Here is a 22,347-nt window from a genome sequence, read left to right as displayed (position 1 = left end):
GGTATTCAGAAGTTTGAATATGATATACCTTGAGGGGTATGTGTGTGTATATGATGGTATTCATACTGCTGGGTATTCTTTGAGTCTGAGCTTCTGGGATATGTGGTTTGGGGGTCTGTCACTAATTCTGAAAATTCTTGGTCATTATTTCTTTTGTCTTGTTCTCTTCCCCCCCCCCCCGGGATTCCAATAATATGAATATCACACCATTTATAATTTAATATTATTCTAAAGATCTTAGATACTCTCTTCTTTTTCCTCATATTTTTATATCTTTGTTTTCGTTTTGAGTATTTTCTATTGACTTATCTTCATGCTCTTAGATTCTTCCCTCAGCAGCGTCCAGTCTGCTAATTAACCCATCAAAGGCATTCTCCATCTCTCTGTGCTCTCCATTTCTCATTTTTTTTTTCATGTGGCTCTCTCTCTTATAGTTTACAGTTCTTATCTCCCCAGTTAAATTACTTATATGATTCTGCTTGTATGATTTTAGATTCCTAGCAGAGGTAAACTCTAACTTTATAATTTTAGAGGCCTTTTCCTTCAGAGCCATTAACATATTAATTGTAGCCATTTAAGTTCTCTGTTGTTTTCACGTCTGTGTCACATAAAACTCCCTTTCTGATGATTGCTTTGTTGCTTCAGATTGTGTTTTTCTTGCCTTTTCATAGGTCTCCTAAGTATGTATTAAAAGCCATACATACTGTATAGGGCAGTACACTCTGAGTCCCTCTGTTAGGTCTTTAGTGTTAAGGTTTGTATTAATCTAGTTAGTAATTGGTCTGGATGTGAAGTTTGCTCTCTGCTTGCCTAGGCATCTCCCCACTCAACTTTGGGTCTTTCCTATGCATGACTCTTCCAGTGGTATCCCAGTGTCATTTCTATTCACTGCTTGCTAGTGTGGTGGTTAGAGAATTGGGGAGGGAAGACAGTCTCTGATGTTCTAATTAAGACTTGGTTTCAAGTAGGCACTGTGAACATGAGTCTTCGTGTGAGGCCTCTCTCCAGATGTAATGTTAGGTAGCACATATTCCTGCACCATCCCTAGGGGTAGAGCTATTTCTTTTCTCTTCCCCAGGTACAGTGGACCTCCTCTAGGGACCTCAGAATACATTTTAGTTGCCCTTCCTTCTGGAGATTAAGGCTTTTGTTTCTTAGAAATGACAGGGAGAGGGGTCTGAGTTCAGTTTTGGAGGTGGTTGCCATTCCCCTGCCCCACCAGTGCTCGCAGGTTGCAGTTTTGTACAGATGAAGACTTCCAGTCGGTCAGAGAAATAGAGGAATTGGGTCTGGATGGAGGTTGGGAAATGACTGCTGTTCCCTCCCCTGTGTCCCCCAGCCAGTACCACAAGAGAGACTTCTCAGTATGCTCCCTGGTCTTTCCCATGAGTGTCTGGTGGAGGAAAAGCCAAAAGAGAGTGAAACCCTCCCTGTGTTTGTGGCACTCTCCTGTGAGCCCGCACTTAACTAGCAATTCATTACAAGTTTCTAGCTGAAACTTCTTACTGGTTTACATGGCCTTGGGTGGTGTCCCACATAAGCAAATGCTTAGGCCTTATTTCTTCCTGAAGGTGACTTTCTCTCATCTCATTTTATGTTAATCATTTGCCCTGTGATACCAGTTCTTTTATGGGTTAAATAGTTAATTTGCTGTTTCTCTAGCTTTTTTCTTGTTGTAAGAGTGGAAGCAGTGCATCTTCTAGCTCTCTACCTTCTTTCTGCAGCTCTGAGCTGAGACATTACTGTTTTTAATAGTACCTTACCAAGCTGTGTGCAATCCTTAATCTCTTTTGAGCTACACAACCAACCTGGATCAAGCACATGTTACTGCTGGCCACAGGCAGACAAGACAATCAGTTAGAAAACCTACTATTAGGGTGCCTGGGTGGCTCGGTCAGTTAAGCGTCCCAATGGTCATGATCTCACAGTTTATGGGTTTGAACCCTGCATCCAGCTCTGTGCTGACAGCTCAGAGCCTGGAGCCTGCTTTGGATTCTGTGTCTCCCTCTCTCTCTGCCCCTCCCCTGCTTGCACTCTGACTTGCTCTCAAAAATAAATAAGCATTAAAAAAATTATTTACTATGTTGAATATGTAGGCCCAGTTCTTGATTTTCAAGTACTGATACATAACATTATAAATTAATTTACTCAAGAATAGATTCTTATCAGAGGCAACACTAAGTTTATAATTTTAGATGCTTGAGTCCCCATGAAGACATAAATTATCTATATATAAAATTCTAGCTCTTATTCATTTCTAGACTCTAGGAGTCTGGCTTTCTTAACAGTAATAACTTAAGGCACTGAATATAATTTAACAAGTAATATGTCCCATACTTGAAAGTATATAAGATGTCTTTAAATACTTAATAAGTCCATTTTTTCATGAAGTCAGATTTTCAATAAACCATTCAAGCACTTATCGAGATGATTGCTGGGTGCCACAAGATCATACAGAAATGTAGGCAATCTCATTCTAATTGAAATTAAGTCTGTACATCACTGAAAATACCATATTGAAAAGAAATAATCCTTCATACATGGTGTAAAAATGCCAACCCATTTCTTTTTTGTGTGTCTTCTTTTAAGGGTCTATATAAAAGCTGAGGATTTTCCGAACCTACCCCTTTGAAGACTTCCACTATTTTAATTCATTATCCTTTCAAGTCCAAGTAGATTTCTGAGTTTTACATTGCTCTCCTCGGTTGAATAAGTATATGTGGAAAGGATTTATATTTAAGTAGGAAGGTTCTATGTCATTTGCCAGCTGTTCCAAGCAATGTACCAAGTGTATTTCAATGTGAAAATACTGCTATAAGTTAGAAGTTATGCATGATTTTTAATCCTTTGTGAGCTCTCAAAAGGAATCTTTAGAAACACAGCAGACTAGAACACATATTATAAAAATTACCTTGCCTGGGTAATCGGATTTATAATTAGGCATACTTAGTATAACCATACACATGGAAAAGCAACTTATAGGCATAAGTTGACATAGTTTTACAATCAACTAAAAAGGCAAAGAAATTTAAATAAGCACTTTAACTGTACTTATTAACAAGATAAAAAGCTATCAACTGCCTATCAAACAAATGTTCCACCAGGGGGTGTAGTCTGCACTCATTCCCTCTGCAGCCACTTTACTTAGTACATGCACCTGAACATTTGTATAAAAAACTCCATTTCTGTAAAGTAATTTATAATGTCCCACTGGCTTTGGTTTTACTCCAAGCTTTATTGTTTGTCAGTCAAACTCAATGATTTCCAACACTTTTGTTTTCCTATTAACACTAAGTTTTAAAGAAACTGTAAGCAGGTTCTTTAGTGGGGTTTGCTGTTAATCCCAGGCCAATCTTTTCCTATAGCCAGGAAGCCTTTAGCAAAGCAATCGTTTCACAGCAGTAAAGATAATTTCACAAATATTCTACAGCTAGATATCATAGATTGAAATTCATCGCTAATGAATCTGAAAATACTCGATTACCCTAACCACAAGTATACCAGCAGCTAACAGTCATCAGTTCCAAAATAAAATGTTTATTTCAATCACAGATTTACAAAATTGGTTTACCTCCAGAACTGCCTCTGATGAATGAAAATATTTTGTTAGATGCTGACTCACTAAGATGTGTGTATTCACAAATTTATCCAGCAATGGGTGTTACAACCATATCAAATAGTGAGTGAGAACAATGACTTTTTTTCTGGGCAAAATGTGCACTGTCTTGAAATCTATATTGGCTCAGTGTTACCCAGCCGGTCTGGGGGCAGTGCTGTTGTTGAACACAGCAGTATCTGATGCACAAGCTGGAGCTCTGGTGCGACGCACACCCATGCGGTCAGCGGTGCCTGGGCTTCTGTCACCTGGAAATCTGGACTATCCTTTTTTACCCTCCTGCCTTGTGGGGAAGAGGACAGCACTGACTGATGTTGCTCTTACTAGGGGTAATATGGGCAGTAACGTGCAGCTCCATACAAGGCAGCATATAACAAAGGCTGATGCAGAAGAACCCAGAGTTTGAAGGCATATTACTAGTAACTAGTTTACACATGAATATACACTTGAGATCAATTCCTAAAGAACCATCAGCGGTATTTCTATGCTCACTGTGTATCCCTCATGCCACATGGCATGTACCAATCCTCAATCTAACTCCTTACAGACTCTTTGCAGCTTCTTACCACCGTGGCAACAGATGCAGCCATCATGTATCCCTTTGTTTCCTCAAGACTATAAGAAAAAAGTGGTACAGATGTGAGAGTCTTGATGTATCCCCACAAGAAGAATTTGCTCAGTCTTCTGTTTTGAAAATATTCATAGTTTAAAAAAAATTGCACTGCATTACATTTACAAGCTTGGGCTCCGGAGACCTGAGTTTAAATCCTAACCACGTCTCCTAGTTACTCTCTACGTCTCCACTGCCTCTTCTGTAAAATGGGGATGACAGCATATAGGATCACTGTGACGATTAAAAGGGGTAATAGATATTAAGGGCACGGTTAACCATCCATACATGTTAAGCGTTGCTGTTATGATACTTTCTGATGCTTTAAGCCATGGAATTCACTCTAGTCCAAGGAGCTATTCAAATCCTGCACCTTAAATACAGGGAGGCTATGATGCAATATTGATTTGATCAGCTCTTCATCATTTTCAGTGTCCAAGGTCTAGCACATGTCCCTCGAGGAACCATGAGTTTTCCCAGTGCTTCTAGCACACTGGGGGTGGGGGAGAGGATAGGGGAAGGGAATGCATCTTTAAAATGTTCAAATAAAAATTACTGCTCATCTGATTTCCTAAACATTTGTTCTAATTCACCAAATATTTTGCTCACTGCCTTTTCTTTTCATCTTCCTCCATTTGCATGTGCTTTGCTTTTGATGTGGCACACACTTTAAAAATACATTATTAAGCAGACAAGCATGTCACCCCTGGAGCTAGCACTCTGTCCCCTGCTTATTCTTAACAAATCTCCTTTTGTGTTCTTTTGTGCTGAAGTGATTAATCATTTCAACTATTCAAGGGTTGCTGATGATCTTTCTAGATGATGCCAGCTACAATGACCCCTCCTCCCCCACCATTTACACCACTTTAAACATGTTAGGAATCTGCTTCAGAGTCTTTATTCATATCACAGTGGGCTCCTCATTTCATACAACAATAACGAACTAGCCTCCAAAAGAACTCAGTGTTCATTTTTTGTCTTTTTCCAGAGTCTGGGATTGGGATGGGTGTGAAGAGGCTGGTGAGAGACGACGGTGAATAAACAAGTAAACAGGAAGTTAAAAAGTCAGAATGATAAATGCATATTTTGCAGACTAGAGGAGAGGTTTTTATCTCACTGTCTGGAAAGAACCTGTTGCACTTCATTTCCTGTGCAATACCATCTTCTTCATTGCATGTGGCTCGGTTTTCTTACCTTCCTTGCCTCTTTCTCCCTAGTTATATGCAATGGGATTTTCAAATGGCTTTTGTAGTTCGAGTTGAGTCTCGGAATTACCAGGGTCTTAATATGTAATTTGGTTTCCAGAGAAGCAGCCTGGGTAGGTTTTCAGGGATTGGTCAGTTTTTAGTAGCTGTTACTAACATTTTTAGCTAAATTTAAAGGTTCTATTTTGAAAAGCCTATTCTTCACTCCTCCAGCCCACCTCCCAATATACACCACTAAACTGAATTCAAAAACATGTTTAAAAATGGACCAAAAATACTGTTAGGTCACAAGTTATTGCCAGGGGAGGGAAGACTAAAATGATTCATAAAAATGTGTGGATATAAGTATTTTGATAATAGTAAATTAATTAATAAAGCATCTCAGGGTAATTTAAAAAGAAATATGTACTCTACATACAGAAGTAAATCTTTATTTGAGACTACTAAAAAGATATTTACAAGTAGCTGAGGATAGAGTTTTAAATTATTGTATAATACATCAATAATAAGCCTGCTGATCTTAAGATTTTTGATCAAAGCTCAGAAGCCTAATCAATGTTCGTAAATATTTTGTTTAAAAAATAACATGAAATCTTTAATATTTTTAATTCCACACAACCACAGATCTCTAATTATTTAGAATTACAACACAAAAATAAGCCACTAAAATTAAAACCTTGTACTGAAAAACCTGTAATAATAAACAGTGAACTGCCATAACTGGTCATAACTTCTATAATGTCCTAAGAAATTCAGGGAGAGAAAAAGATACACATCCTCACAAACAGGCACATCTTTTTAGTGGGAGGAGAGAGAGAGGGAAGAAAATAAAGCCGCTACTGTTAGCATGTGACAATTGTTCTCAAACCTGATAACTGGAGACACAGGAAGAGGTGTATGTTTCCTGATTTATCATCAGAAACTGAAATTGTTTAGAAAAACAGTATTTGGTAGAGGGCTGATCTCTGGAGAGTGAAGGTATGAGCAGTGGTACTGAACACAGCACTTCTCCAGAACTTCTGAGATATAAGTAGGCCCAGGAATGGTACTATGTGCAAATGGGACAACCTACACATGCAAAGCCTAGTTAATGCAGGAGGCTAAAGAATGTCGATGCTGGGTCACCTATTCTGAAATTACGGGCTGTGTGGACAGCTTTGAAAATCTGAACAAAACAAGATGCCCATAAATATGGGAGCACATTCTAAAAGTTATGCAAAATATCTGAGTTCCGGTCTCTACATTTATTTTTATTTGTTTGCTTGCTTGCTTGCTTGCTTATTTATTTATTTATTTATTTATTTATTTATTTATTTATTTATTTATTTAAAATGCTTATTTATTTTAACGGGGAGGGGCAGAGAGAGAGAGGGAGAGAGAGAGAATCCAAGCAGGCTTCTCACTCAGTGTGGAGCCCGACGTGGGACACAATCTCATGACCATGAGATCATGACCTTAGCTAAAATCAAGTGTCGGATGGTTAACCAACTGAGCCACCTGTGGGAGTGCCCCCAATTCCTACATTTAAAAAACACTTACATTGCATCGCATCCAACTACCATAAAAACAAAATAATTGCACAACTACAGATCCAATTTCTCCAAACTTACAAAACAACATATAAATGAAATGGAAAAAAAAAATTAGGTTTCTAAGTTTTATCAGGTTATGCTGATCTAAATAATTATGAATAAAAGAACTATAGAAAATGTCTTATTTAAAATATATGATTAATATCTAGATAGATGGTCTAATTTTTCAAGGCCCTTATCTCTTTAATCTGCAAATTATCATCTTCTATTTTAGAAGTTATTTTCAACTTCTCTCTGTGGGTACAATAGTAATTTGTAGCAAATTTTTAATTTCACACCCCTTAATTTGAAAAAGTAACAGAAAACACTCTGTGCAGTTTTCATGATTAAAAATACAATTTTAAAATGTATATCTTGAGTTGATCGCTTTGGGTAGATGTGTTTTAATTGTTCTAAGAACTGCTTTCCACAGAGCATATTAGCAGTGGAAATAGCTTTGACTTTCAGCCCTTGATTCTATGAGCAGCAACATGGTAATTAACCAAATTATCCCTGCAAATTTATTATCTTGATTTCTTCAACTTGTACATTATACTCATTATCTATCAAAATGAAAAACTCAGTCTCATGAAAGATAATCAGAACATAAGCAGCAGATACGAAGGTCTGAGCTCTCCCGATGTGTATGCCAGCAAAAGCTGCTGGACTCCTTTTCACTTCCAACCCTCGGGAGTTAAGAGGTGAGTTTTCATCTCTCTTGCATTTCTGCTAATTGTAGAATGCATCCTAATGTTCCCAGGTCACACAACAGTCTTGGCTGTCCTTGGAGAACTGATGTTTAGGGGCATAGCACCTCAACATTTTTTGTTGCAGGATTGGAAGGACAAGGTAGAGGGCAGGAACAGACATTGAGTAAAACGTCAAAGTCATCCATTCATTATTCTCCACCCATATATTCAGTATTTATTAAACATGCATTATGTGACAGTCATTTTGACAGCCCCCGGGGATAGACAGTAACAGCCTAATGCGGGATAAGAACGACCATTGTGACTCAAGGTAATAAGTGAAGTGATAAGAATAAACAATAGCTTTCCTGGGGAATACAGAATAGGAGCCTCTAACTCAGACTCTGGGAATCAGGAAGGCTTCCTGGAGGGAGTGACATCTCAAGGTAGGCTTGGAAGATAAGCAGGAAAACAGTGGAATTTGGGGGGAGGGGTAGACAGAGCATGCTCTGTGGGTACAGAAGAACATGAGATAAGCCCAGAGGTGAGGGAGAGGTGTTGACATTACTCTAGCAGAAGTGGGGTAGAGAGTGTGGGATGGGCAGTAGCCAAAGATAAGGCTGGAATGTGATACAGGACTAGGATTTGTGTGGCTCTACAGACCACATCTAGGAATCTGACTCTGTCCTGAACCCAGAGGGGAGCCACTAAAATGTTTTTAAAGCAAACATGCTTTGGAAAGCGGATTCTTCCTACACTGGGGAAGCTGACTGGAGGCAGCTGGTAGGCAGGTGGCCAGGGAGGAGGTCTATGGAACAATCTAGGTGGGAAAGGATGATGGACTGAACAAGGAGGGCAGCACAGGGATGGAAAGAAGCAGACTTATTTGAAGGAGATTCATGAGACAGACTGACAGACTGGGTATAGAACCGAATGTGGCAAGTGTGGATAGGAGAATCCAATGGCTTGAGAAGCCAGGTGGATGAGGATAGCCCCTGCTGGAGGAAGAATCAGCAGAGGTATGGGGTGGCATTAGTGTGGAGGGGTCCATGACACATATAAGTGGAGCTGGACAGATGAGCATGAAACTCAGGAAACAGAGCTGGGCTCGGGATACACACTTAACACCCATCATGGCACAAATATTACCAGAAGCTGGAGAAACTGTAGCCTGTGAGAAGAAAAAAGAGCTAGGACAGAAGTCCTAGGAATACTAACACATATGGGATAAAGGTAGTTGCAAGAAGAGAGGTCCATGGAGACCAAGAAGAAATGGACCACCAATTGGGAATAAACCCAAGAGGGTGTGGTGAGAGATGCTAAGGCCTGTGCATTTTAAAGTGGAATGTGCAGTCAGCACATTGAATACCCCACAAAAGATCATACTGGGAATGGTCTCTGAGCTTAGTGGGAAGCTATCCTGGACCGTTGACCCTGGTATAATGGTTTCAGAGGAGTGGATGGGGAGAAACTGGACAGCGGTGGGTTGATGAGAAAGTGGAGCTGAAGGCACATAGGGACTTTTGCCAGGGGAGTCTACCGGAAAAGGGAAGAGCCACAAGGAGTACAGATTTGAAGAAACTCTTTTCCAAAGATGGAAAGAATGTGTACATATTTACCCTGAGGACAAGACACTACAATAGATGGGGGCTGGAGGGCACTTGTCAGCTCTTGAGTTGGCTGCAGTAGTGAATGGGACTCCAAAGCACAGGCAGAGGGATTGGCCAGAAGTCAGGAAAGAGGGAAGGAGGGGTAGGTGAGATTCAGCTAAGTTTCCAGGTCTGTCAGAAGGTCAGAACGTGGGAAGTCTGGCAAGGCAGAGTCTAGGCCTATTTTGTTCACTGCAGTACCCCCAGTGCCTAGGACAGAGGATGGCAAATTGGCCAGTGAAGCAAGCAGGACGAGGGCTTCATGCTAATAGCATCTATTTCCTGAGTTCCAGAGAAGGTGGAGCTCCTGCTGAGGCAGGAAGGAGATGCAGATGTCAGAGGTGTGGAGCAAGGGGAATGGCTTGGCTAAGCCAGATCAACCTCATTCTTGGGGATGAAAAAGTCTTACTCTCTATGTATAAATCACAGATACACATACCATCCATAGATGTACAATATATTTGTGGTATTAGAATTTTGTTGAGTAGCACTTAGGAAGAGTGTCTTGTAAGATTCCTTAGAAGAGGATAATGAGAAAAAATTGAGGAACACTGACTGGGCAAAGGTGGAGAGACCGCAGGACACCTAGAGCAGCAATGCCTGGTGAAGACCACGTTGACAGTGAGCTCTAGTGGGAGCAAGTCACTGTTTAAGGGAAATAGCACAGGCCAGCTAATGTGATCCTGCCCTGGAAGTAGGATTCAGCATAAATGAGAGGTCACAACTGGTTGGGTGCCTAGAGGGGTCCATGATCCAGCCCCAGAGTTGGCTGCTAGAGAAAAGGTTTCACTGCTCCATCCCAGAAGTCCTGGAGGGACTCAGGGCTGATGTAGGCTCTGAGAGTGGACAAGGGACCAAGCACAATGGTGCCCTGCTAATGGAGGGGCGCGTCCACAGAGGGACCCTCCTCAAAGGAGGGCAATGCCTCACACATGGCTGTGCCAGTCACAGGCTAAAATTGGCAAGCTCTCTGGGGGAAAGATGGCCATGCCCTTATGGAATCTTCATGGGATGGAAACAGTAGGAAGAGGTCTTCAGTGACTTGTATTCAAGAACGTGTTTGCAACAACCAGCTGCCTGAGAGAATTTCTAAGTCAGAGAGAGAGAAGCATAAAATGTAGGGTAGAGGTGAAGAAGGTCACAGGACTCTTTATGCCAGAAATTTCCTGACACAAAGGTTACACGCATGCATATATACATACATCACACTCCAAAAATACTTTTACAAACAAGGAGAATCTTATTTGTCTGCACATTTTAAGTACTAATATCACTTTGGCTAATATTTTAATGTTTTTGTGCTTAAACATTTTTTTTTTCTTAATGTTTATTTATTTTTGAGAGAGAGAGAGACAGAGCATGAGCAGGGATGGGGAAGAGAGAGAGGGAGACACAGAATCTGAAGCAGGCTCCAGGCTCTGAGCTGTCAGCACTGAGCCCGACACGGGGCTCGAACCCATGAACTGTGAGATCATGACTGCAGCTGAAGTTGGATGCTCAACCAACTGGGCCACCCAAGTGCCCCTGTTTTTGTGCTTTTTAATTAGCACTCTGAAATATTCCTTATAAAAGGACTTAAAATAAAAATTATATAAATAATTATCAGTTTTGATTTTTGGTAAGGTTTTCAAAGTCCAATGAACACATATGCTTATATTATACTTAAGCACAGAAATAGGAAAGAAAAAATAAAATTGCATTCGTTCTGTTAGGTAAATTTAGCAAAGGACATGAAGCAAATTAAATGGCTAGCACTAAATAGTAGCACTGTACTGCTGAACAACAGCACTTAAGGGAACCAAAGATTAAAAATAAATATGTTCTTTGGGAACTTATACATTTGAAAGTATCAGACATCATAATCTGTGTATTGGTATTTTCTGTAAGTAAAACAAAAAACACATTGCAATGGTAAACTTCATTCTTGGATAAAGATAAGAATTTGCAAGTTTTGCTCTATGTGATCCAAGGTTAAGCACTTATTTTTCTGGAAATGATAACTCGCTGAAACACAAAGAAGCAAAATACCGCGAGGTGCTGTGAAAAGCTGAGCGGCATGGATGGGTGACACCGTATAACCCAATGGACCACATATACTCTGACAGTCGACCGCAGTCTCTGCTTCTGTCCCACCCTCCTACACTCCCATGTTGCTGGGGTAGGACTCTGCAAAGCACCTTTCAGAGGAGCTGTTTGTTTTCTTCCCCACATTCTCTCTCTTACTCATTCTATAAGCATCTGGTCCCTTTTGCATGTCTTACAAGTGTTTAAAGGCACAGAGTAAATCTACCACTTGTTGAGTGACATTCAATCTCTTCATTTCTTTGATCTCTTGATGTACCTTATAAGGCAAGAGCAACAGAACACTTACAAAATCAAGTATTTTTAATCTTCTGGTCCTCTAATGTAATGCTGAGACTCTCCAAATATCTTCCTGAGAAACTGAAACTGGGTCTTTGACCTTGCCTGAAGCCCAGCCCTTCATGCATTCTGGCTGGCTGACACATTTCCCTTGCACATCTCTTAGTCTTTACCAGCCTGGGTACAGCAGGAGGCACACAGCACCATTAGTTTCCATGACACCCAGTGGCATCTAGGTTTTGTTAACATGCCATTTGTGTTATCTCCTCTTTTTTTCAGTCAGCACCTTCATAGTAAAATATTGACAAACACCCATGAAAAGATATCAGCTGAAGTATCAGAATTCACTCTTGACTGTCAGAGAAGAAAGTATATTCCCACATGCCTCTAGCTACATGGGCTGCTAACATTCCTTTGGGCTTCTATCCCCATGGTTCTGTAAATGCCTTTGTAATTTCTAATGGTATGCATCAGAACAAGACAGGTAAACACAGAAAGGCAAAGCCCTTTGTGCCCAACAGGAGCTTCTGGACCTCTGAGGTTCCTCTGGCCATCACCCCAAAATCTCTGGGCTCAGAGCAAATTCTGATTTAGAGCGGTCTCTTGCCTCATGTCTGTTAGAAACTGAACACCTCTAGAGTCATCGCAAAGTCTACAGAGAGTAGCCAAATGGCCCTGAAACATTGGAGCAGGCCAATGGATACTCCTCACAGGTACAAAAATGCCCTTGGCAAGCAGAAATGGAGTCATTTAAGTAGGGTTTGTGGTTTTGGCCAAAAGGACTAGCATAATAACATCTCGTAAAAATGCATCTATGGTTATAAAATAAAATATAAATTGTGGTATTTCTGTCTCTATCCATTCAGATGATCAAATATGAAAAGAAAAATCAAAACAAAACACTACCAAACAATAATTCATCTTGGACAAGACTTGTAGGTTTTGTCTGGTCAATTTCTCTAGGCCTACATCAAGTTTACTTTTGCTTTGATTTTATTTCACTACAACAAGTAATGGGATGTATTAATGGGGCTCCTGAAAAGCTATACATGGACTGATTTTGCCATTTGTGGGCTTCATTTTGTCACTAACAAAATCTTTACTGTTTGAAACAAATGAAATAATTAATAAAGGAAAGAGCATGAGTTAAAAAAAGCCCATCTGGCTCTGTGCTGACAGCTCAGAGCCTGGAGCCTGTTTCAGAATCTGTGTCTCCCTCTCTCTCTGACCCTCCCCCATTCATGCTCTGTCTCTCTCTGTCTCAAAAATAAATAAACGTTAAAAAAAAAATTAAAAAAAAAAGCCCATCTGGTCTAAAGCAGGGGAGATTGGACTGAGGTCCATTTTTTCAAATGACCCAAATAGGTCACTTAAAACAAGTTGTCTGTTTGTTCTCTATTTTTTCTATAGAGTGGCTAATATATTTTCATTAAATGTAGACTTTTAAGCACAAGGTTTGTCTTGGCCCACATGAGGGTCTGAACATGTCAGGGGGCCATGATAATGTGCACGTCATGCGATGGTGCTTTCAATGCTTTCCTCACTCACAGATCTCGCAGAATCAAAACCGAAAATCTTGTCCAGCAGGCTCCTTAACTTTCTAGGAAAGGAGTTTCCTTTTGGGCTAGAAGTTGTTCAACTGTAGTGTCAAGAAATTGATGTGGGTCTCCAGAATCCAAACAAGTACCAGTTACCCTTTTCCTACCAACAGAAATGCAACTCTATGTAAATATTCACTATAAAGATTTCTATGAAGTTGGAACTGAATTAGTGACTAAAGATGAAAACTAAGAAGATAATCGGCTCTGATGTTATGTGGAAATTGTCTCTAAATTCGTCCTTTGAGCCCAAACCAGAATCTCAATCACTGGCTTCTTTATTAGGAAGGCTCACCACGCTATGAGTAGTACTCCTCAACAACTCCATCTAAAGCTGTCTTGCATAAAATTTGTGCATCCTAGATTCCAGCCCTGCACAACCCCATTAAGTTGTAAACGGATTTTATTTGCTGAACAAATGTTAATGCCATTCTACGTTAATGGATAATGCTACAGAAAGCACCTAAGTACTACAGCACTGGAACCTTTAAGAATGAAATATAGTGTAACTTAAAAAACTGTCTCTTACAAACATATGTCAGCCATGAGGGCTCCTAGCTTGTGTCGCCCATCTTCATGGAACTCAGTTATAATTTCTCCCTCGGTTAACTGAATTTTGCAATAATACACAGATTTATTAGGTCCCAGGGTTAAAATTCTCTGAGTAAGAGTAAAAAATAATTACACTTTAGAATATAATGTAATATTCAAATGGCTTGAAAACAGTCACCTCAGCAAAAATAAGAGAGAGGAAAGGAAGAAGTTTAAAGATGAGGTTGATAACGTTGGCCATAAAACCTCTGTGAGTTCAAGTGCACAAATGCATGATCTGGCACTTCCGAATCATAAACACGTGGAAATGGGAAACCTCCCTTTCATGGCAAAATGCCTGAGTGGTTTCATTATTGAGCCAGGGGGACTTCTTCATTTAAATAAGAAAGCTTGATAGATAAGATAGAGAGGGTGCTGATGCCAGACTGTGCTCGTTAAAATCCCAGCTCTACTACTTTCTAGTTGTATGACTTTGGGCAAGCTGTGTTTAACTTCCTTCTTCTGTAAAATGGGGATGTTAACAGTGCCTGACTCATGGGGCATCTGTGATGGTTAAATGAGTTAACACAAGCAAGAAACTGAGAACAGTTCCTCGTTTGTAATAAATGTTCCACAAATGTTAGCTCTTCATCATTTGGTACCTGTTATTATCTATAGGATTGATTGCAGATGGAAAGGCCCTGAATGGGAACCATGGCCTTTCCTCATAAAATTTCTTTCAACTCACTGATGCTATATTCTCAGTTTTCTCTTGTCTGGATGCTGCACCCTCTACTCCACAGAAACAGCATGCAATAAAACCACTGATGAGCTTTTTGTTGTCCAATCCAGAGTGGTTTTCAATTCTTGTCTCTCTTCTCCCCTCAGAAATCCTGTACACTGTTGAGCTTGAAACTCTCTTTCCCTGGATTCTGGGACTTTCCATGGCCATTATTACTCCTCAACTTCCTGAGTCATGCCCTCTCACTTTCATTTGCAAGGGGATCCTACTCTCCCTGACCCTTATACGTTTGAATTTCAGCTTTCATTGCCTCTCGGTCTCTCCTCTCTCCGGGTAGATTAACCTATTTCTGTGGCTTTATTACCAACAAAATTAGCCTGCAGCTTTAGACCTCTGTTCTGAGCCCCAGACGGATGTATGCTCATCTACATTCTCCATGTTTACTGGATTGCCTCAAAGGTAGTTCAAACTCAACATGTCAAAAAATTAATTTATTATTTCATCCCTCCCCCTCAAACCAGCATCTCCTTCAATGTTTCCATGCCCGTGAGTGCCCCACCAAGCATCTCTCATCTGGACAGCTGCAGCAGCCCCTCCTCTTTCTTCTTCCCCTTCTCCTCTCAATCCATTCCACAAAGCAGTTAGAGTAGAGTGTCTAAACAGCTAATCTGATAACGTTACTCTGGCTCAGCTCCTTCACTGGCTCCCCTATACATATCTTAAACATGACTGAGAAGGAACAGCCCTACCTGGCTTCTCCTGCCTAGTTTTCCCACCTACACTCTAGCCACTCTGGGCTCACTGCCCTTTGTGGGTCCCTAACTAGCCAAACTCTTCCTGTTTCTCTGCTGGCAGCCTCAACATTTTTCTCCTATACCAATTTTCTATTCAAACTCCAACTATTGGTCCAAATGTTGCTTCCTCATGAAAGACCTAAAATTAGAGTCACCCTGAGTATTTGTCACAATTAATATTAGACATTTATTTATAAGATTACAAATAAAACTTAGTATCTATATCTTCCAGCACATCACTGGTTTCAAAAGGGTCACTTCTGTTTGGCCTGCTATTATTCTCCCTGTACCTCCCACATGGAAAGGACATGCTAACACTTGTTAAATGAATATCTCAATTTTCATTATTTTAAGGCGCCTTTATGACCTGCTCATTCTCCACAATAAGAGAGAGAGATGGCTATAAGTACCAAGTACCTTGGTGACCTGGACCACATTAGGTTTACCTCGCTGATCATAAGGGGAGAGAAAGTGACAAGGAAAACTGGGCTCCACAAAGACTATCTATCCATGGGAACCCACTGCTTTTAAGCCAATACGTCATGCCCAAGATTTAGAGTAAATGGAATCTGTTTGTGAGCTATCACAATGATATTCTTCCTTCTCCCTTGGAGGATTCTTTCCTTCCTTCACTTACTCATTTATTTATTCATTCAACAAGATCCTGATTCTCAATTCCAGACATCGGGGCCATGGTGTGGGAGGAATACTGACATCTGGCAGATACACAATAAATACAATAGGCTGTAACAGAGAAGGCGCCCTGTGCTTGTGTTTGGAAGAGAGGACATGCTTAGGACAAGCGGGGAAGACAGCCCTGAAGAATGACTGGTGTGAGCGAGGCAGAGGACAGCCAGGAAAACATTCCAGGCAAAACCTGGGAATACTGGCGTGATCATCTAGGAGCTCCCTCAGCAACAACTACGGCTACTAACACCACAGGTTGACAGGTGAGGACAGAGAAAAGGCCCACCTGGACAACACCAGCACCACTATCACCTCTGTTTCCTCTGACCCTATACTATCTCCCATCCTGGACCACTCATCATGGGCTCTAGGAAGATCAGAACATTAAAGAGAGCTCAGCTATCTCCTGATGAGTTCATCATCTCCACTGCCCTTTACCTTGCACATGCTTACAAATCAATGATCTGGTTGGTCCAGACTTTCCCTTTTGTTCCATGACTGATTCCAGGCAGGCTCTGGCAGTGCCAGTGCCAGTGCCAGTGGAATATGAGGAAGTAGGAATATCAGGAAGTAGGAGTGGGATGAGGGGGTATAAGACTTTCTTCAGCTCTCTTCTGAAAAAAAAATGCCTTAAAACTCATGACAGCAGCATTCGGTTTAAGTGAATTTTATGTTACCTAAACTATACCCTTTTGGTGTGTGAATTGCTCAAGCCTGTATTCACACTTTAAGCCTTGTTTGGAGTGCGGCAAAGAAAGGTCAAATGACAGATTTCTACCATAACCTCAGAAAAGATAAGGAAGGATAAGAAGGGGTCGGATTTTAAAAATAGTGAAATCAAAGGAGAGATGTGTACTGCTATTAGCATTTTGCTGACATAAATACGATAACCAATCAAAGGAAGATGGCTTTATCACTGAATATTTGGATTCCAAACATGAAAGTATGTCAAAAGAGAAATAGGGCAAGTATATCAGCACTTCACACTAATTTGTTGTTTAATCTGAAACAAAGCTCCAGGTTAGAGATAATACAGATATAAAATACAATATGTATTTTATTTAACATATATGAAATGCCAGAAATGAAGCTACCCACTTTGACAACTGTTTTCTATATTAATCTCTGCCAGAAAAACAAAAATCATTATGAACTCAACAGATCAAACTTCAATTAATTATTTTGGTTAACTTGAGAGTTAAAAGGTTCATGAAATAATGCTTTCCAGGAAGAAAAAAAAATCTGCCTCTGAAAACAATGTGATGATTAATGTAAATTTTTAAACCAAATAATTATATTACTGTCATTCATTAGCAATTCAAGAAAAAGTGTGTAGGATGTCCAAAAGTTAGAAACATATTAAAATAAAGGTTTTTTCTTTATAGGGAATTGCCATCCCATCTGGTCTAATTTGTCTTGGTGTTTTTCCCAGTGTAATATCAGCTTTTTGAGAATGTAAATTATTAGGTCACTCCCCTGAATAAATATGAGTGAAGAAAAAATATGGGTTGAAGATGACATCCTGATTACAAGTTTGAATACTCAAGAAAACACTAATATGGCAGGAGAGCCCAGCTTAAGTGAATCTGGGTGTGAAACTGGTTCATGAAGGGTATCTACTAGAGATGATGATGATGATGATGAAAAGGACAGTGTCAGACAGTAATAGGCAAAAACGTTAGTAAGATGCAAAACAATATGGAAATAAATTTTCAGACAGTGAGCATCACCTCTTTGTCAGAGTGCTTCTGATTCTAATTAAGTTTAGGAGAAAACTAACAAGGCAACCCTTGCCTGACTGGGAAGTAAGGACTATTAAAGGATGCTTTTAAATAGTAGGCTGACAAATGGGGCATCCAAATGTAAGCACGACCATATTTTTCATCTCAACTCTGTTCTTCTGTCTCCCAGCTGATCACTTTAATACAGTGTCACCTCAGCCTGTACAAAGGCACTGGGTTGATGTGTAGCTCCTAGATTTCTAAAAGAAGAATTGCTTTTGTAAAGCGGCATTTGGACAACTTATATGATTGCCTTCAGAAAAGGTAAACCTCAAACAAGAAGCAAACAATAGGCTCCTTGGACAACACAGCCACATGCCTCCTTCTATTTGGGATCTAGTCCAACCAATTGGTAAGATTTGTAAAAAGAAAAAAAATCTCCTTACCCGAATTATTTCTTCAACACAGCTGTTTGTGTCTCCAGATCTACTCTCCTGAAAGCAAAGGGAAAAAAAAAAAAAAAAAAAAAAAAAAACAAACAAACAGAATTAGGCCTGAGAGCACAGATTTATGGTTACAAAGAAAAGATGACACATAAGCTTCTAAACTTGAGCTTGGACCAGGGATGCCTGAAGTGGGGCTTACTGATGAGCTCCTTTCCTTTATGGGGCAGCACGAGTCATGGCTATGACTGCTCCCCTCCCCTCTGTGGCACAGTGGACAGGTCAGCCAGGAGCACTGCATACACCTGAGTTTTAGCTCCGGGCCCTCCAGTCATGGCCATGCTTGGCAGGGCAGGCTTCTGGGAGGATAGCAGCCGACAGACAGGGGTGAGCTCTTCACCTTGGGCTCTACCAATGTGTGGAAATGTGGCCTCCACTGCAAAAGTGGAACCAGTTCACCTACCAAATACATGCAATGGCTTTGCCAAGTCCAGTGGCTTGCTAAGGCTTAAGTAAAAGTCTGTCCCCACTTTTTACGTAAAAGTCTGGTAGTTCCACCATCCTCAAAGCCCAGATTTACTGGTTTGATGAGCAGAAAACTGAAAGACCAAAAGGAGAAATATCCTCTCAACATTCGCACAGCATGCTGGGTGTCATACTCCACAGCCACTTGTTCTGTGACCCACACTGCCCTGTGCTGTGGAGATGTTAAGGACTCTGAGGAATGGTGGCTTCAGGTCAGAGCCGACACTGGGGAGCATTTTAAGTTCCAGAAATGCTGTGTGGTTACTGCTGGTTCCATAGCTCAGAGCGCAGGAAGTGGTATGGTGGGGACATGAAAGCAGCATCGGCTGGTAGAAGTGCCCACTGTGGTCTCAGGGAGCCACTTCCCCTGGCCTTTTAATTCAACAAGGCTGCCCACAGTTCAGCGTGACATTCTAGAATGAGGCTGTCTTCATAGTGTTCTCCAAACCCGCTCTCCCATCCTCTTCACAGTTCTCTCTCCATCAGGGAAGCAAATGTGCCCCTTCCTGGGTTTCCTGGTTAATTCCAAGTCGCCCTGTAGATAACAGGTCAACCAGGACTTCCTCAGAGCAGCCGTAGCTAAGCCTGGAGTACTCATCCTCAACCACATTTACTTCTTCAGAGCACTCATCACACTCAGTAACTAGCTATTTCATGATACTTCCTCCCCACAGAACATACACTCCACAAATTCAGGGGCTCTGGGTCTTTCAGCTGTGCTTCACATTGTCCTGAGTATGTGCAGTAAATGTTGGCTAGTGGACACTGTATGAAGAAATGAATGAACCTACTTCCTGTAGTCTTAGAAATATGAGGAGTACCATAATTGGCTCCAAGATTTGGGAATATTGCAAAGGCTTGCCAAAGAGCACACCTTTGTACCCTAACCACCCCTGTGTGTGCCACCTCACCCCCTTCACCTGGTGGAAGAGCATTCTGTTTGAAATATTCTACCCTTCATACTGGGTAAGGAGGCAGAGTGAATGAAGATATGGGAAGCTTGAAAAGGTCCCACACATGATTGAGAGAATTTGTACAGGTCCCCTAATGGAGGCCCATAAAGTTTACATGACTTGCCCCTTGCCACATAACAGCAGTGCCTGGACCAGACATAGGACTCCTGACTCTCAATCATGTACGTTTTCACTTCCAGAAACTTTCCCCAGTCCCAAAGCTGTGCTTGAAACATAATCTGTTGGCAAATCTGAGTTCATTTGTCAAAGGTATTTCATTACCAGGGTTTCTACAAGGTTTATATAAGTTTAGGAACTTCTTGTGTGTGTGTGTCTGTGTATGTGTGTGTGCACGCGCGCATGCATGTGGTAAAATATGCAAAATATGAAATTTGCCATTTTAAACAATTTTTTAAAGTTTTTATTTATTTTTGAGAGAGAGACAGACAGACAGACAGAGCATGAGCAGAGGAGGGGCAGAGAGAGAGGAAGACGCAGAACTCTGAGCAGGCTCCAGGCATTAAGCTGTCAGCACAGAGCCCGACGCAGTGCTTGAACTCATGAACTATGAGATCATGACCTCAGCTGAAGTCAGAGGCTTAACTGACTGAGCCATACAGGCGCCCCCATTTTAAACCATTTTAAAGTGTATAATATACTGGCATTCAATACAGTCACAATGCCACCACTATCTAGTTCTATAAGTTTTTCATAACCTTGAATGGAGTCCCCATGCCTCTTGAACAGGAACTCCCCATTCTTCTCTCCCCAGCCCCTGATAACCACTACTTTCTGTCTTGATGGATCCTTCTAGTCTGGATATTTCATGTAAATGAAATCATAAAATATGTAGTCTTTTATGTCTGGCTGGTTTCACTTAGAATAATGTTTTCAAGTTTTCAAGCTTCCTCATTTTTTTTTTAATTTATTTATTTGGCTGGGGAGGGGCAGAGAGAGAAGGAGAGAGAAAATCACAAGCAGGCTCCATGCTGTCAGTGTGGAGTCTGATGTGGGGCTCAATCCCACAAACCATGAGATCATGACCTGAGCCAAAATCTAGAGTAAGATGCACAGCCGAGACTGAGCCACCCAGGCGCCCTGGTTCCTCTGTGTTAATAGCATGTATCATACTTCATTCTTTTTTATGGCTGAATAATATTCCACTGTATGGATATACCACATTTGTTTATCTATTTGTAAATTGATGGACATTTTGATATTTCCACTTTGGCTATTGTGATATCACTTCTATAAACATCCATGAACAAATTTTTGTTTCAATGTCTGCTTTCAGTTTTTTGGGGTATATAATTAGGAATTGAATTAGTAGGTCATATGGCAATCCTATGCTTAGCTTGTTGAGGAACTGCCAAATTGTTTTCCATACTAGCTGTACTATTTTATATTCCCACCAACAATGTATGAAGGTTCTAATTTCTCCAACTCCTCACAAATACTTGTTTATTTCTGGTTTTGCATTGTTTTGTTTTTGTTAGGACCCATCCTACTGGGCATAAAATGGTATCTCATTACAGGTTTGATATGCATTTTCCTAATGACTATTGGTGTTGAGCATCTTTACATGTGCATGTTGGTCATCTGCATATCTTCTTTGGAAAAATGTCCTTTGCCCACTTTTTAACTGTTTGTGTGTGTGTGTGTGTGTGTGTGTGTGTGTGTGTGTGTGTGTGTGTGTCTTCCTATTGTTTGTTGTAAGAGTTCTTTATGTATTCTGGATCCTTGACCCTTATCAGATATATGACTTGCACATCTTTTCTTGCATTCTATGGGGTGTATGTTCACTCTCTTGGTAGTTCATGGATGTACATAATTTTTAGTTTTGATGAAGTCCATTTTATCTTTCTTGCCTTTGTTCCTTTGCTTTTGGTGTCATATATAAGAAACCACTGCTGAATCCAAGGTTCTGAAAGATGTACCCCTGTTATTTTTAAGAGTTTTACAGTTAGTTTTTATATTTAGGTCTTTAATCTAATAGTTTGAGAACTTTTAGGTAAGATTAATTTCCTTATGGGTTATTTGGTAAGTTTTAGTTAAAATAGGAACATTCTCTTTGTATAAATTACTTCATGCTGGTTCATCACTAAAAGATTAATAACAAAAAGCATAAGGCACAGCCACTGTTGCTCACAGTGCATGAACACAACATACATGTCTATTACTATAAATCAAGAAAAAATAGTCTTAAAAAGCATGACAGGTTAGGACACCCAAATGCTTTTTATAATATTTCATTATCTTTTCCTACACGCATCCCTCCTGTTTACCCAAAAGTTCCAGTTTGGTGACACGCATCTAATAACTCCCTCCTCTCATCCCCAGTGCCTTATCCTAGGACTGCTCTGGAAACTTCACCATTCTAACACTCCAATCCAACTGGATCAAAGAGCTCTTGTTTGAACCTGCCCCAAACCTACTTCCTTTCCAGAGCAGCCTCAGGCAATCATCATAGAGTCTGTAGGAAACAGTCTCAGTCCGGCCAGGGCTCAATGGTGTTTGGAACAATCTCCTTTGGAATTCAGCAGTGGGGATAAATGATCTCAACTGGAAAACCTGTCTTCAAACTTACAACCATTTCTCTTATTCTACTTCTAAGTCCCAACTCTTTTCTACTGCATAACATACTGGCAGAGT

General features: G+C 40.5%; 1 protein-coding gene across 3 annotated transcripts in view; it reads right to left on the bottom strand.

Moving 5' to 3' along the window:
* AFF3 (AF4/FMR2 family member 3) overlaps positions 1-22,347 on the bottom strand; it is a 566,812-nt gene that overhangs the window by 259,636 nt on the left and 284,829 nt on the right. For all 3 annotated transcript variants that reach the window (XM_042981179.1, XM_042981181.1, XM_042981180.1), the window contains exon 6: positions 18,221-18,268. In XM_042981179.1, coding sequence (XP_042837113.1) covers positions 18,221-18,268 — 48 coding nt within the window. The remainder of the gene's footprint in view (positions 1-18,220; positions 18,269-22,347) is intronic.

Source organism: Panthera tigris, chromosome A3 (assembly GCF_018350195.1).
Source record: "Panthera tigris isolate Pti1 chromosome A3, P.tigris_Pti1_mat1.1, whole genome shotgun sequence".
Taxonomy (NCBI): domain Eukaryota; kingdom Metazoa; phylum Chordata; class Mammalia; order Carnivora; family Felidae; genus Panthera; species Panthera tigris.
Note: the sequence above shows the minus strand (reverse complement) of the source record. Positions and strands in the feature narration are given on the sequence as shown.